This window comes from Siniperca chuatsi, linkage group LG7 (assembly GCF_020085105.1).
Source record: "Siniperca chuatsi isolate FFG_IHB_CAS linkage group LG7, ASM2008510v1, whole genome shotgun sequence".
Lineage (NCBI taxonomy): Eukaryota > Metazoa > Chordata > Actinopteri > Centrarchiformes > Sinipercidae > Siniperca > Siniperca chuatsi.
The window spans coordinates 9,462,169-9,478,570 of record NC_058048.1 but is presented as its reverse complement, the minus strand read 5'-3'; the positions used below and the strand labels follow the sequence as shown (position 1 = coordinate 9,478,570).

At 42.3% G+C, this 16,402-nt stretch overlaps 1 protein-coding gene across 1 annotated transcript; it reads right to left on the bottom strand.

Moving 5' to 3' along the window:
• Positions 1–172: 172 nt before the first annotated feature.
• On the bottom strand, positions 173–5,572 carry LOC122878673 (matrix metalloproteinase-20-like). The gene is made up of 10 exons (XM_044201783.1): positions 5,438–5,572; positions 4,469–4,707; positions 3,678–3,826; positions 3,238–3,363; positions 2,982–3,140; positions 2,647–2,812; positions 2,170–2,303; positions 1,710–1,866; positions 936–1,039; positions 173–408 (listed from the first exon to the last, which is right to left on the bottom strand). The coding sequence occupies exons 1-10, from the start codon at positions 5,570–5,572 to the stop codon at positions 308–310; spliced, it is 1,470 nt and encodes a 489-aa protein (XP_044057718.1). The 3' UTR covers positions 173–307.
• Positions 5,573–16,402: the final 10,830 nt, after the last annotated feature.

The following is a 16,402-nucleotide window of genomic DNA, read 5'->3' as shown; positions in this document are numbered from 1 at the left end:
TTTATATCTGTATATCAGTCTCCACCACAGTGACATGCAGATTTGCTAAAAAGATTTAAACTAAACAAACCATAAAAGCTGCATCGGCAGATGCTAGGAGCACTTTACTGTGGGGCACATATGAAAACCACACACATGTATTATCAGGTTTAAAGTGTAATTCTTTATTTTGACAAAATATGACTATTGATAAATAAAACTCCACTCAAAAGTGAAGAAGCACAGTTGGGGGTTTTTCTTTGTGTTTTTAAATTAATCAAGGTTTCCAGATCATTATCTTGTTGCATATTCATAGATTTACAGTATTTCAACATCCAAGCCAGGAATTAGCTTTCTCAACTCCAACAACATGTTTCTGGGTGTAGTCGTATTTGTAGACTTGTGGTCCGTCAAAGAAGTAGATGAAACCTGAGATGAGAAAAATCAGATCCTCAAGAAGCAAATAAAGTGATTCACACATTTAACCTTCATCCTGTTGTGTTGTCTAGCGTGTTTTTGCTGTTTGCTGTTGTTGATGATGATGATGAGCATCTTTCTGAACTTAAATATCCACTTTTGCTCACAGTTGAAATGACAGTATATCATATGAAGGGCTTTAAGTGGTAAAGTGGGTAAATTATACAGTTTAAATCATAGAGGGGAACCACATGCGCTGTAAAAACTTCACTATGCTCAGCTGAAGTTACATGTGAATTAGCATTCCTGTGCTACTAATAACAATACAACTTGCAAAAGCCTCCTCAAGCTACAGACAGAAGTATACTACCTGATAAATCGAGTTACTGCACTTTCCAATCATAACATCGCCTTGATATGTATATTATGTGGTTTGTTGTGGAACATTTTTAGATTTGAGTAAGATTTAAGCAAACAAACAACTGAACTTGCATTGCAAACATCCAGTGCAGTGGGTAATAATATTTACAGTGGCTCACCCTCTTTATGAACAGCAGCATTTATTGTCGTGTTGACTCCCGGAAAGTCCTCGCTGATGTACTTTGGATAACCGAAATCCATAACCCTTCGGTTTTCATTGTAACTGAAAAAGACATGATATAAACGTTTGTCAGAAGGCATGACTCATGATCATCTGTTCCTCTTTTCAAAGATGAGACAAAACATTTGTTCACGGTTGCTACCAGTATGGTCACATAATCAAACCTCAGAGTTCAAATTGAGCCCTTTGCTCTCTGTGTGAGGTCCAAATGACAAATGAAGTCTTTCAGATCTGAGTCAGCTTTTTTAATGTGCAAGTCTCTATCTACCAGTTCTTTGTGAATTGCCTCGGTTGTGCCAGTACACTTTCAAAAAAAGTCTACAAAAGGCTACGGAAAAAGAAAAGCATAATTTTATTTAATTCAATCTGTAGCGCACACATACACGAAACAGGTTGTGTCGCTTTTGCTAATGCATGATACTGGACTCCAATTTCCTGTCAACATAAAGGAAACTGAAATTCTACAGTGTAAACTGCTTGCTTAAATAACCTCAAACAATGGAAATTTAAATTAAAGTTAAATGCTCTGAGGGTTAGTGCATGCAAAGAAAAGTAGGAATGGTCATTTGAGTGAGTGCAATCACTATCAAGGCTGATTCCAATTTGAGTCGCAAGTCTATAAAAGACAAAAAGATTGCCATAACTGATATATATATAATAAGAGTAGGGATATTGTTAACTGATAGTTATTGGATTCCTGTCGTTGCCTTACCTCCAGTAAATATCATGCATAAAGAAGAGGGTGCGTCCTGTTTTCACTATGTGCACGGCTGCATCAACGTCCTGGACCCAGGCTGGAAAGCCAAAGTGGCTGAGTGCTCGACGCTTTCCCTTTACAAGAGAGCCCTTCACTGTCCAGAACATGGATTCTGTCAAAACGTAACGATTTTGTCATTGGCATTTTGTCTTAAATGAAAGGTTACATTGTTTGCATTCAGGTAGTGATTGATGAATTATCTTATTTGTGTTTTATGTCAGAGGCCTTTCACAAATGTAATGATTGTCCAAATTATAATATCTTTGAATCTACTATGAATGTGGAATGCTTGTGAGTGATTAATGGTTCGATTGTGAATTGAAACTGGGATTAGATTTAATTACAGGGATGCAGTGAGATCAAGGAAACCTACATTGCAGTTTACTTGCAACACTGAATTATTAAAGACACTTACCATGAATGAGATAAGCTGTGGATCTGCGAGGCACCCAGAAGGCAGCATCGATGCTGGTTTCAATCTTGGGCATAAAGTTGGTGATGGGACCTTCTTTGATGTCAGATTGCTGATTATGTTTAATCCAGAGATATCTTGTTGGAAAAACATTATCAAAACATTAATCACCAATTATTGTAGGATGCCACTGATATTATAATCAAGAGCTCTCAACCTGGGGTGGAAGAGACTATACTAACTGTGAAATTCAGACATGATTAAAAAATGACATATCCAAACCTTATAATTATTATATGACAAAAAGAGGTTATCATTCAGTATGTATTGAAGGATAAATGATAACTCTTTTAAATGGTAAACCATCAGATAAATCTACTGCATGAGAGTGGATCATTTAGTGATGCAAAGAGATGACCTTTGACTTTGTGCTTTTTCCCGAAGAGGAAATATGGAGAAAAAAAAAAAGGATCAACGTACTTTTCTCTGAAAAAGAAAGTGGCATCCCCAAGAGTGGACACTGCATCAAAGGTCAGGTCTGGATCACATTTGTTCTGCATGAGTTGAGGGAACAGCGATCCTGACAGCCCAGGGCTAGAGCTCCAGCCGTACCTCAAAAAGTAATTTGGACGACCTCTGACTGGACCTAACACAGATTAGCACACACTTAAGGATCAGATTCTACTTCAGTAAAAATACTCAATAGGAGTCCAAAATGTAACTATACTCCATCGATTCATGTTGCTGTATGTTAAATATAATTAATTCATCAATTTAAATAGATAGATATAGATATAGAAATAGAACTTGTTTACTGTAAAGTGCGTTGATATTTGCCACATCTTCTCTGGATAACAGGTTGGCGTGACGGGAGGATTTGTAGGTCGGATACATCAGTGACTCTGGGTTTCTGGAGTGCTTCAGGCCCAAAGCATGGCCAAATTCATGTGCAGCTACAACCAACAGATTAAAACCTACAATAACACAAAGAAAATGCATCCAAATAAATTATATTGTCTACTGAATTCCTTCAGCATCGTTGTGGAGTGCCAGTGTGATTCAGTTCAGCACCTGTCTCTCCTGCTGTCCAGTGCTCATCGTCATCAAAGTGCGTGTCCCCTCCAACGCCCAACCCTGGACCGAAAGCATGAGCCAGTGTGCCTCTGGGTCCGTCAAATGGATGCAAGTCACCATGTTCTTCATAATATAATCCAGGCCAAACATGAAATAGAAACCACAGAGGAAACCATTTTCTTTCATGCCAGAAGAAAATTACAGGCCTCTGTTCACCTCATCTAAATGAGTCTGTCGAGTTCGGCAGCCAGCATATGATGACGCTGCCTTGGTTAGCAGTTAAATTACTACTGAAATTCCCCATGTGGGACTGCATTTTACATAATACATGATCACTGAAAAGTGTATTTTTCTGTCTGTGAGCATGACTGCATCTGTTCAGTCTACTTCCAAATATTGTCTATCTCTGTCCTGTGTGAAACAAAAAGCAAACCCACCATAGGTCACAAACTCCACCATGATGTCAGCGCTGCGGGTTTGAGACCTGACAAACGTCAGACTGCTGGCTCTGGCCCAAACGCTGAAAGCTGACTCAACTAGAGAGTCCACAGTGCTGCGAGGCAAATCTCTGGTGTACCTGCCAATGCTGCAACAGCAGTGAGTACATGTCATGTTGCTGGTTAACATAAAGATCAAGACACAGTACATGAATATAAATCTCATGAATCTGATAGAAATTATTTATAGCACAACATTATACCAACTTGTGATACTTTTATGTACTCCGTATGCACTATATATGTACTATATGATATACACAGCCTTAGACAATAGCAGCCTTTTTTAGATTCTCTTTAATTATACATTTGTTCTGCATCTGATCCAGCAGGCATGGCTCAAACAGAACTCGCAAAGAACTGGATAAGGACGTTCCAGACAGTGTTACATAAGTTGAAGCATGTATGGTGAACTTGGCACTTTAACAAGCCCACTGTAAGTCTCAGAGGTAACAGTCCCAAACCCAAAAATCTGTTAACCATAATGATTTGTGACAGTTGTTATTCCCTATTTCTGCCAATTGCTTGCTGCCTCAAAATCTTTCCCATGTATTGGTGGGGTTTGCATTTTAGAGACAACCAGACTGTTATATTTTTTGCAAGTTCAGGTCAGACAGGCATATATCTTTATATACAGATACATTTTTCAGACTGTACTTCTACTCCACTTTAAAAGTAAAAAGAGTGATGGCATCTTGATCATTAAACATCATTAAAGACCACGTAGTTACCTGTAGGTGATGACATTCTTGTTCCATCGTGTCCCCTGGATGTGGCTATACTCTTCCACATCTGGAACACCACACCGAGGGCTACTCATCACCTCCAGGGTGTCTGAGTCCAGCACACCTGTTGCATTGAGTCCAAAGAATATCTGCATGTCTTTCACCTTGGAGGTGAAGGAGGGTCCGCTCCGCTTCATGCGCCCCAGAGGCTCTTTTTGCAGGTTGTAGTACTGTTGAAGGTATTCCTGCGAGCAGATTCGAGATCAAAATCAGATATCGCGTTGCACTGAAAAGCCGCATAAATTAACGGCTCCTGCACAACTCAATTCATGCCAAGGTAGAAAGTTGATTTCCTTTTGTGGATGGGCTCCTTATTTGCAGCATGCATTGTAGTAGATTGTTCTTATCATTCTTTGTAGCATCCATCAAATTGCACATTATATTTATACATATAACATACTAATCTTCACCCTTGGGTGATCAGATCTACAGCATCAACTGTCAATTGCACCCTCTCTAACTACAACTAAAATCCTTCTTGACAAAAAACTGAATGAAGACTTTCCAAGCAACACTGGTAATCAGTTTCCATGCAGATTGTTTTTCCCAACAATTCCTTCCAAAGAATAACAAGAATACATTGATGATGGACATTAGTGAGAAAGAAAAATGAGGATGTTGAAAGAATCTGCTAAAGCATGCAATAATACAACTACAAGGACCCCAAGGGCAGTGCAGTTACTTACCTCTACCACCCCCACCCACCCCCCCACCCCCCTCACCCACACAAAAACAAAAAAATAAAAACATTATCTCATCATCTCACACACAGGCGAGAGCAGATCCTTGCAATTTCGTTAACCCTCAACAGAAACACTTTCAAATTGGCATGTTTTTGGCATTGTACAAGAGATAAAATCGCATGCAGTCCAATCTCAAACATTTGTAATGCAGCTCATGCAATTATGCACTTACAGTGGCCAGCTTCAAGTCAACCTGTGGTTCTGTGGAAGGAGAGCTCTCTTCCTCTGGCATAAATGTGGGCGCCGTAAAACACGGACCGGGCATAAGCAAGACCAAGACACAGCAAGAGAGCAGCATGACATTCATTTCACAGACTCAACACTACATGAAATGTAGTGGCCTAGTTTAAGCACATGGAGATGGAAGTTCTGGTTAATGAGAAAGCCTTTTAAATGGTTATTGTGACTCATACCACTTGCAAATCCAAAGGAAGCCTCAGACAGTACTATGGAAATAGGGAGGGGTTTGCAGAGAGCCAAGGACAGCAAAAAGAGGAAAGAAAGAAATGACATTTGGACATTTTTTTGTCACGTGACATGTTTGCTCCAATGACGATTGAAATGGATAAGGTATTCACTGTATGGTTTCAATTTCAACATCTTATTCAAATTCAATGCAAATTTAGGACTGAAATCAGTTGTTTCAATTATGATTAAAGTGATGTAAATAAGACAAAGACACAAATTTTACACTGGGAGTTTAAGAGTGCAGTGTGCTGACTTACAGATAATCCCAAACAAGTGGTGAAACTGCAACATGACGAAACATACAGCATAGAAAAGGATTCTTTCTGCATGATGTGCTCATTACTGTGACTATGAGTATGTTCGGCATAAACATGTTGATATTGCCACCATCAAAAACCAAGCACCTCTGATATTGAGTAAATTATTTTCTCAGCAGAGCTCCTGTGGAGGAACCTCCAGACTGACGCAACACAATGAGCTGGGTGGTACTGCTCAGTCCCACGCATTCTGCAAGGGTTCCTGAAATAACACCATCAAAGCCCATTCTTGTCCCGTTTAAGCAGCAAATGCATATAAGACCTCTCAATGAGAGAGTTCACTGAAATTGCAGGGGTGGATTTAAAGAAAATGGCCACCAGCCAGGCCGTCGTGACTGACAAGGGTGGTGCCGTGGTAAAATCAGGCTACAATTACGGTTGATTGGTCATTGTAGAGCTTTATGGGACCAACAGTATTCTTCTGCGGGGCAACATGAGCTAAGTTAAGGTACGCCGAGCTCTTTCGCAGATAGACTTGTATAATTTGTGTCGCTCTGATTTTACGGTCTGAGTACAGACAAGGTAATGAAGTCATTTTAAGCAGGAGTGATGAGTGAGAGTGTAATTTGGAGCTGCAAGCTTACAAGCTGGGAGAGACTGCTATGGTAATTAAACCAGCAGACACATCTCTGTTTTGCCCCAAACATACACTTTCACACTGACAAGGTGCCAGATATGTTACATATCAGAAGAAGTAGCTGAGATGAGAAATATTTGGCTTGGAGAGCATTTTTTTTTGTTTGTAATGAATATTGAAAGTATTGAAAAGCTTTATCTGTATTTTTCTACTTTATGCAGTACTGCAAGACACTATATATCATCAAAGTACAAAAAATGACTAAAGATGGGACTGAGACTCAGAATTACATTACACAGCTTTCAACAGATGAGTTTATTTATAATGCAACATCAACATCAGTAATATATCCACTTCACTTCACAGTTCATTTTCCTTCACTCAGGAAAAGTCAATCTGAAAAATCATTCTTTCATGTTGTGTCATGTTTCTCTGTCCCACAGAATCACGCCAAGCTCTGAACATGCAAATGTTTCTCACTTTGCTTCCCTGCTTCTGATTTCAAATGTGGGCTTTTAACACATATCACTCTAGCATTTATATTGCAAACATACAACTGCAGTTTTGTTTTAAAATGTCATATCCACTATGTGAAATAGACATTCACAAATTATGGTACCTTTCATTTGAATTTGAAAATAGCTGACTTTGGCTCTACCTAGTGGTTGTCTCATGAAAATCACTGTGGCGGACTGCAATGCACAGTGCAACCTCAAACATCCAAATTGAGATGAATGGGTGAAAGCAATTCTTAGACTGCACTCCTTTACTTGAACCTCACTGGACAATCTGTGGCAAAGCCAACTCACAGTCTGTTCAAACAACTAAATGTGCTCACCATCAATGCAAAATTATCCAAAAGCAACAGATAAGTGCCGGTCAAGCAAAGGGGTACCTTCAGTGGAAGACTCATCCCCCTAAAAAGTACCACAGAGCACCACAGGAAGTCATTCCTGCCTGTGGCCATCAAACTTATTAACTCCTCCCTCTAAGGGTAGTCTGTATGACCCTAAGTCATTAAACTGGACATTGATCATTACATCGCTGCAATACTTGACATAATTGTGCAATATTCTGTGCAATACTCCTGTGCAATATTTTTGTTTAAAATTCCCTATTTATTGATATTGATATTACTCATACCTCTATTACTGCTGTGCAATATCCTCCGTCTCATTATAACCTTAATAAGCTACACTTAACTTGACAGTTCATGCACTATTACCTTATACTGTATTATTATTATCAACTGGTAAACCCACTTGGTATTTCACATTTATTTTATTTTATACTTATACCCACTTGGTACTTAATTTATTTTCTGACCTGTATTATAGTGTATTATATTTTTTGCTAGTACTTCTATTCCTGTGTGCACTGACGTAAAGGCAAGCTGCTGTAACAAAAGAGTTTCCCCTTTGGGATCAATAAAGTATTTCTGATTCTGATTCTGATAAGACCAGATAGCAAATCAGGCTTTTTTGATGATGCAGCAAATCTGACATCAAAAGATGTTTGTGCTCTATTTATTTAAATGTAACTTCTGTTGATTTTTAACACTTCAGCATGAGTTTGTGGTAACACTGGGGCATGTTAAGAGATGTGCAGGGGACCATAGGGATCAGAGCCATGAGTTTGTGTGCTCCCACAAAACTCCTGCTTGAGTCTCTGCTGTCCTCTTGTGGTACCTCTTCACTACATGTAGTTTATAAATTTTGCTCAGTGGGTCTGACCTTACACGACAGCAGTGACTGCGGTTTGAATCTTAGCGGTTGCTCAGAAATTGCAGTCGGTCAGCATTTTAATTCAAGTCCTTTTTGGGATTTTATTCATGGACTTGCAATGTGTGAAGATTAAATTACAGTTTTCAGTAGTGTACTGTATCATTTCTGATTTTGCTGTCATCCCTGTACTTTAAATCCTCCCTTTACTGTGAGCTGTAAGCTGAATCATACTGTGATCCACTGACCATGTCCATTGTCCAAGGAGCCAAGGAGGAGTGTTCCATACTTTTACTAGCCAAAATGCTATCATGGTTGTGTAATCCTGTAATACATTCAAGTGACGAGCTCTGGACAGTAAACATAAATTATTTTTCCTCAGTCTGTTGCCAATTAGTGTGTTGATACAGTATTTAAAGCTGTATTTTCTGGTTTAAAAGGTGTTCATTACACTAGCAGCAATTCATATTAATAATAATAAACTTTATTTATAGAGCACAAAACAAAGTACAGAGTGCTTCAAAGAGGCTAAAACAGGAGTGATGTGATCATACCTCTTGGTCCTGGTTAAAAGCCTAGCAGCTGAGTTCTGTACAGTCTGCAGTTGTTTCAAAGTTTTTAGATTAAAACAAGTGAACAGGCTGTTACAATAATCAAGGCATGAGGCAATAAAAGCAACAACATGTTCATATGCAACTGTTTTGCAGAAGCAAATTTTACTTTGGAGGAAACATAAAGCCACATTGTAGAGAGTCTTCAAATTTACATTCAAAGTTAATGGCTAACATATCAGCAAACAATTTAAATTGCATAGGCATTCAGGAGAAACACAGATATTTATAAAGGAAGCTGTCGTAGTGCAGAACACAACGGAACAAAGCAGGGTTTAGTTAGTAATCTTTATTATAGCTGTTATAATGACTGTATGGAAGTGCGGAGTTTCACTGCGGAGGGATTAATGATGTGTTCAGTGGTGAATGGACCAATGTAACGAGGGGACAGTTTGGATTCCGTTCGTAAGGGGACGTTCTTGGAAGATAACCAAACTTTTTGACCTGGTTTACATGATGGTGCTGGAGTCCAATGCCGATCAGCAATCTGACGGTTCTTGTCCGCAGACCGGCAAAGTGCTGCTCGAGACTCTCTCCATACCTTATGGCAACATCGGATCTGGTGTTGGACAGAAGGGACCTCAAGCTCACTCTCTTGGGATGGGAACAGGGGAGGCTGGTATCCTAAAGATGACTCAAAAGGAGAGAGTCCAGAAGCAGCACTAGTTAGTGAGTTGTGTGCATACTCGACCCAGGAAAGTTGGGAGCTCCAGGGGGAAGGGTTGGTGGCTGCCACACAACATAGGGCTGCCTCGAGGTCCAGGGTTGGCCCTCTCAGTCTGGCCGTTAGTTTGAGGATGGAACCCAGAGGAGAGACTGATGGTAGCTCCCAGTGCTAGGCAGAATTCTTTCCAGACCTGAGAGATGAACTGGGGGCCCCGGTCGGAAACTATGTCCAGTGGTATGCCATGGAGACGGAAAACCTGTTGCACCAGAAGATCTGCCGTCTCCTGAGCTGAGGAAAGTTTAGCTAATGCCACGAAATGAACTGCCTTAGAGAAACGGTCTACAATGGTGAGGATGGTGGTGTTACCTTGTGAAGGAGGCAACCCGGTAACAAAGTCTAGTGCTATGTGAGACCAAGGACGGCTGGGATGGGGAGTGGTCGTAGCAGGCCAGCCGGTGGTTGATGAGAGCTTTTCCCCCCGAGCACAGATGCAACATGCGGCCACGAAGGCCCGGGTGTCAGCCTCCATGGTGGTCCACCAAAAATGTCTTCTAAGCAGGGAGAGGGTACGAGTCATGTAATGATGTTAATGTTCTTGGATCCAGGATGGTAAGTAAGGGTGAAATTGAAACGACCAAAGAACAGTGCCCAACGTGCTTGCCAGGAGTTCAGTCCCTTGGCTGTTTGGATGTATTCCAAATTCTTATGGTCTGTCCATACGATAAATGGTTGTTCTGCTCCCTCCAACCAGTGCCACCATTCCTCCAAGGCTAATTTGACAGCCAGGAGTTCTCTGTTCCCAATGTCATAGTTCCGCTCAGCAGGGGAGAGGTGTCGGGAGAAGAAGGCGCACAGGTGGAGTCTCTGGTCGGTGGTGGAACGCTGGGAGAGTACTGCTCCGACTCCCATGTCCGAGGCATCTACCTCCACCGTAAATTGTTGTGCGGGATCTGGTTGAATTAGGATGGGAGTTTGGCTAGGGCCGCATCTGCTTCGGGGTTCCAGGAGAAGGGGATCTTTGTGGAGGTGAGTCTCGTAAGAGGGGCTGCCACACGACTGTAATCCTTGATGAACCTCCAATAAAAGTTGGCAAACCCCAGGAACCGCTGCAGCTGCTTCCAAGTAGTGGGTGTTGGCCAATCCAACACATCTTGAGTCTTGGCTGGATCCTTGGTCCTCATCTGCCCACTCTCTAGGATGTAGCCGAGAAAGCTCACCGAATTAGCGTGAAACTCAGATTTTTCTGCTTTGACGAATAGTTTGTTCTCCAGGAGCTGTTGAAGAACCTGACGGACATGAAGAATGTGACTGGCCTGGTCCAGAGAGAAGATGAGGATATCGTCTAAGTAGACGAAGACAAAGTGTTTCAAAAAGTCCCTTAGTACGTCATTAACGAGTGCTTGGAAAACAGCTGGAGCGTTCGTTAGTCCGAAAGGTATTACCAGGTACTCGAAATGACCAAAGGGGGTGTTCAAGACAGTCTTCCACTCGTCCCCCTCCCTTATCCGAACCAAGTGATAGGTGTTCCAGAGATCTAGCTTCGAGAATACTGTGGCACCGTGAAGGAGTTGATAAGTGGCAATGGGTATTTATTCTTGATGGTGATTTGGTTGAGGCCCCTGTAGTCAATGCATGGGCGTAGTGTCTTGTCCTTCTTAGCCACAAGAAGAAACCCACCCCTACTGGCGAGGATGACGCAAGAATGAGCCCAGCGTGTAATGAGTCCTTGATGTAGCTCTCCATAACCTCTCAGGTCGAGATAGGTTGTACAACCGGTTAGATGGAAGAGGGGCTCCAGGGAGAAGGTCAATGGCGCAATCATATGGGCGATGCAGTGGTATGGACAGGGCTAGGTCCTTACTGAACACTTCGCTTAGGTCATGATATTCTTCCGGGATCAGGGTTAGATCCGGGGGTTCCGGGCTGAGTGGTGGCATACTGACCTCTGGGGGTGACCGAGCGGATTGCAGGCAGGTGGAGAGACAGAAAGGGCTCCAACACACAATTCTTCCCTTAGCCCAGTCTATGTGTGGATTGTGTTCATGTAACCAGGGGAAGCCCAGAACCAGTGGTGTGTTGGGGGAAGAGATGAGTGGAACTGGATCTTTTCTCTGTGATTTCCGGATAGCACCAAGGACACGGGAACGGTGCAATGGGTAACTTGAGCTAGGAGTCTGCCATCCAGAGCCTCAGCTTTACATGGAAAATCCAGGGTCTCAGTGAGGAGACCAAGGGGAGCGACACCCATTGGTTGTAGAGGGTGGCCGGGATTTGTAGCCTAGGCGGGCCCTGCTTACGGGGGTTTTCTTGGCTCACCAAAACTCCCATAGCAACTGGTGAGCCTAATCTTTTGGTCTCACAGGACAGGTAGCCAGGAAGTGACCCCTGTGGCCGCAGTACAGACACTCCCCAGCTGCACTTCTATGAAGACGCTCGGCTGGCGTAAGATGGGTCCGGCCTAGTTGCATGGTTTCCCCTCCGAGGTGGTCAGAGCCTGCGGACGTGGATCTGCAGTCAGGCCGGGCGATCCCGGTCTTGGGTGTGTAGTAGGAGCCGTGTTGCGTGAGGAATGAGTAAGAGAACGGGTGGTGCGCTCCTGGCGCCGTTCGCATATGCGGTTGTCCATTCGAATGCATAACGAGACCATAGCGTCCAGTCCGGTGGGTTCGTCCCAAGCTGCCAGCTCATCCTTCATTTGTTCACTCAGTCCTCTCACAAACACGCTAACAAGTGCCTCCTCGTTCCAACCCAAGTCAGCAGCCAGGGTGCGGAACTCCATGGAATAATCTGCCACACTTTGGTTTCCCTGGCTGATCCGTAAGAGCCGTTTTCCTGCGTTCTCACTGGCATCTGGATGATCAAACACATTCCTCATCCTTTCCAAAAACTCCGCTAAAGAAAGTAATGATAAGGGTTGGCTATCATGCGTAGCTTTTGCCCAGGCTAATGCTCTCTCTCTTAATAGTCCCACAATGTAATTTACCTTAGACTGATCCGAAGCAAACATGATGGGGCGTTGGCAGAAGACCAGAGAGCATTGCAGCAGGAAACCCTGACATCTGGTGACATCTCCGGTGAAGGGATCCGGGTCGGAGGCGTAGGAATCCCAGAGGGGTGGTGGTGCCGCCAGCAGATTAGTAGGAGTAGTCGGCGGAGATGGTGCAATTGGTACAGTGGATGAGAGCTGAGTAGTTAGTCTTGAGACTTGGTGAGTTGGCTGCGTGATCTGGGTGACCATGGCCTGGTTACTGTCTGAGAGAGCCGAAGAATCTGCTCGACTTGGCCCAGAAGAATCCCTTGGCTGGTTAGCGCCTGATGAAATGGGGCTACCTCCGGTTTGGTGTCTGCTGGGTCCATGTTGGCCAGATCGTTCTGTCGTAGTGCACAATCAAAGAACCCCAAATGCAGAACACAATGGAACAAAGCGGGGTTTAGTTAGTAACAGTCTTTATTATAGCTGTTATAATGACTATGCAGAAGTCTGGCGTAGTTTCCTGTAGACTCAGAGGACGCAGCCGGTCCGGGTCGTGGATGACGCGGCGACGTTTCGGACGGAGACAGGGGAAGCAGGCTCTGGACTGGCTGGTGTAGTGGGATGTGCTGAACCGACCAGGCAGCGGATCTGTGGGGTGGAGTAGGTTGGACCCGAGAGGCAGCAGGCTCAGGAGGTGAGCTTGACAGAGCAGGCAAGGCAGCTGGCTAGTGTAGTGGCAGTTGGTACAGGAACAGTCTTACAGAGATCCGAGGGGAGACTGTGGCTGAGCTCACCGGCAGAGAATAGCTCTGTGACCGAAACAAACAAAGTTACAATGCAGAAACTAGAGCATACTATTCACTTAACTGGGTCAAGGTTAGAGCCGTAACGTAGGTTTCGTACAAGTGTACGGAGACAATCTGGCGCTGGTAGTGTGGTAGAGCCTGGTAGATATGCTGTGGAGACTGATGAATGATTGATGTCAGGTGTGCCGGTGATCAGCAGCAGGCGGGAGACCAGGAACCCAGACCAGAACACACACACACACACACACACACACACACACACACACACACGCATGCATAAACAGCAACGAACAGGGAACACCCAAGAAACACAAGGAGAAGAAAAGCACACTAGAGCACACAGGGATCAGGGGGAATAGAGGCTAACTATAAACATTCTTTACATTCATGACCAAACTTCCTGGCTCACGCAGACAGACGCACACACAGACACACACACACACACAGACACACACACACACACACAGACAGACAGGGAAAACAAGAGAAACAGGGAAGGGGAAAAACAACTGGAAACACTAGGAAACACAGACACACTGTCAGAACCGTAACAGTGGGTGAAATAGAAAAAGTGAAAATGAGTCAGTATAGTTCAATAAATAAATACGTTTATGATTTTAAAAAAAGGATGTTTTTCAAAAGACTACTTTTATTTATTTCGTGGGATTTTTATTTCATAATGCCAAATTTATTTCAGAGCTCTTTATATTTCCATCTTTATATTCAAATGAAGGGGGTGTGGTTATCTCGCAGAGCATCAGTTGAGTTGTGTTACTCTTTCAAGTGAATAAATTGTTCACAAAACTAGTTCAAAACAAAAAACAAAAAGGAAAACCCCACACATAGTGCTTCTCCTAGAGGGCTTTCATTGTGAAACTTTTCTGATGCAGCTACAGTCACACAACAAACATTCAATTAGTTAATCACCAAATACATACTTGTGGATTTGCACATTTATGGTATTTTTATGGGTGGATCAAAAGGGGAACGGTTTCATTACAGCACCACAAATGACAGTGTTTTCTTTTTTCTTTAAGCTAAGCAGGGCTGACTGTAGAATCAACTTAATATAGGTGCAAACTCACTGAATGAAGCAACAGCTTCCAGTTCATCTTCACAAATTGAGGCACCTGATTCATTAACCCTACCATGGGCAAGAACATCCTGTAAAAAAAAAAAAAAAATCTCTCAGATTTTATAACACATCAGCTGAAATACAGAATTAGTTTTCTTTTTTTATTATACTGTATCTGGAGGGGCAGCAGCCACACTACTGTAAAAGCGTAACGTGCTGCACTTTTTCAAAACTATTTTAATTTGGTCTCAACGCAACTATACAAATAACGTCCTACATCATCTTTCCTCTGAAACAGCAGAGAAGTGGTTGATTTCATCACACCTTACATTGTCCCTGTACAACTTTGTTGATGCAGGATGATGATGAAATCTCTGGATTTGTCTGTAAATACATGGCGTGAGAGCAAGTTGCTGTAATATCAGCAAATAAAAGCAGAAACATAGTTTTCTACAAAACAACTAGCATGCCCAGTGTAAAACTAGCTGTTTACAGCTAACATAATATTGTTTTTTGGATATTGGTTCGCAATACACAACCAAATATGACATGATATTCAACAGCAGATATTTTAACACATCCATCCAGGTATAAGCACGCAATTTGATGCATGCTAAAGAAGTACAGCTGAGGTTGATAACGTAAAGCTGAGCCTTACAAGCTGAGTCTGAGATGTCCAAAAACAGGGGGGAGGGGATAAACAACGGGGGTTTTCCTCAGGCCCTACCATCAGGCAATAATTAAACTAGTTTTTGCCCTGCTAGTGGTAACAATTCCATTTTTCATTTTCGTTTCTGCTGTGTAATGAGAATTACAGCCTCATGGGACTGCTAGCATGGCTTTAGACTTATAGATTGTTCCTCTGAGACAAGTAAGAGCATCTCTTGTTTTAAAAAAAAAGCAAACATTTTCAGAAATAAGAGTTACAGACAGACTGACAATGCTGTTTGCTTCAGCAACCTGAAATTATTTTCTTATCTCTGTAACAGGAATATCATTCAGTGTCCCATACAGTATGCAATTTGTGGTTCACAGTCTTCAGACCTGCCCCTACAATATAGGTCAATATTTCAGAATCCAGCACTGTAACTATCTTTGAATGCAACCGGTGGGTTACAACACAGGTCAGTAGTGTGCATGTTTCTGTATGTGTGTGTGTGTGTGTGTGTGTGTGTGTGTGTGTGTGTGTGTGTGTGTGTGTGTGTATGTGTATGTGTTTGTCGGAGACCATTTTAAAATAACAGCAAAAATCCCCCTAGCTCTAGCTACCAACTTCCCCCTGGTATGAGTCAGGAGCCCTCTGTTAACCACCGTCTAAACAATGATGCTACAAAAATATTTGCCTCACAGGATGCTGAAGTGTTTGGACACAATGTTTGTTACACATTACACAGAATATCACTAATGCAATGCAGATGAACATTACTTTTTCTGTGATGTTTGCATAGTACCCTTACAGTTCTAAACATCATGTGCAATAATTACCATATTGTTTTAAGAGAAAAGTGTTGGATTAAAAGTGATCGGAAGGTAGCAAATCACTGCCACCATAACTGTTGCTTCTTCATAATGACAAGTCACACCAACTTTTTGTAATCTGGACTTCTTAATGCAGTGTATGAGGATTGGTTTTCTCTGGCAGCGCACTGGCTTGATGCATATCTTGAATGCAAACGCTTGACGTACAGTCTCATACTTAGCAAAACATTGTCATTACAAGACATTTTCCAAAAGTATGTTGATAATGACTGGAATTGTGACACAAATCACTGTTTGACATCTCCTAAATGTTTTCAGTGCAGTAATTTAAGTTGAACAGAATTCTTTGAATGCTTAACTCTAAAAAAGAGTGTTTTTGTATCCAAAAATGAAATCATCACATAGTAAACTATGCCATTAAAGTGTAAACTGTTCCAAAATG

Excerpts from the sequence above, each read along its gene's own strand:
- LOC122878673 (XM_044201783.1), bottom strand. The coding sequence starts at position 5,572 with ATGAATGTCATGCTGCTCTCTTGCTGTGTCTTGGTCTTGCTTATGCCC. Across the intron at positions 1,867-2,169 it reads CACAGCTTATCTCATTCATG|AATCCATGTTCTGGACAGTG; the intron begins GTAAGTGTCTTT and ends ACGTTTTGACAG. Across the intron at positions 409-935 it reads TGCTGCTGTTCATAAAGAGG|GTTTCATCTACTTCTTTGAC; the intron begins GTGAGCCACTGT and ends TTCTCATCTCAG.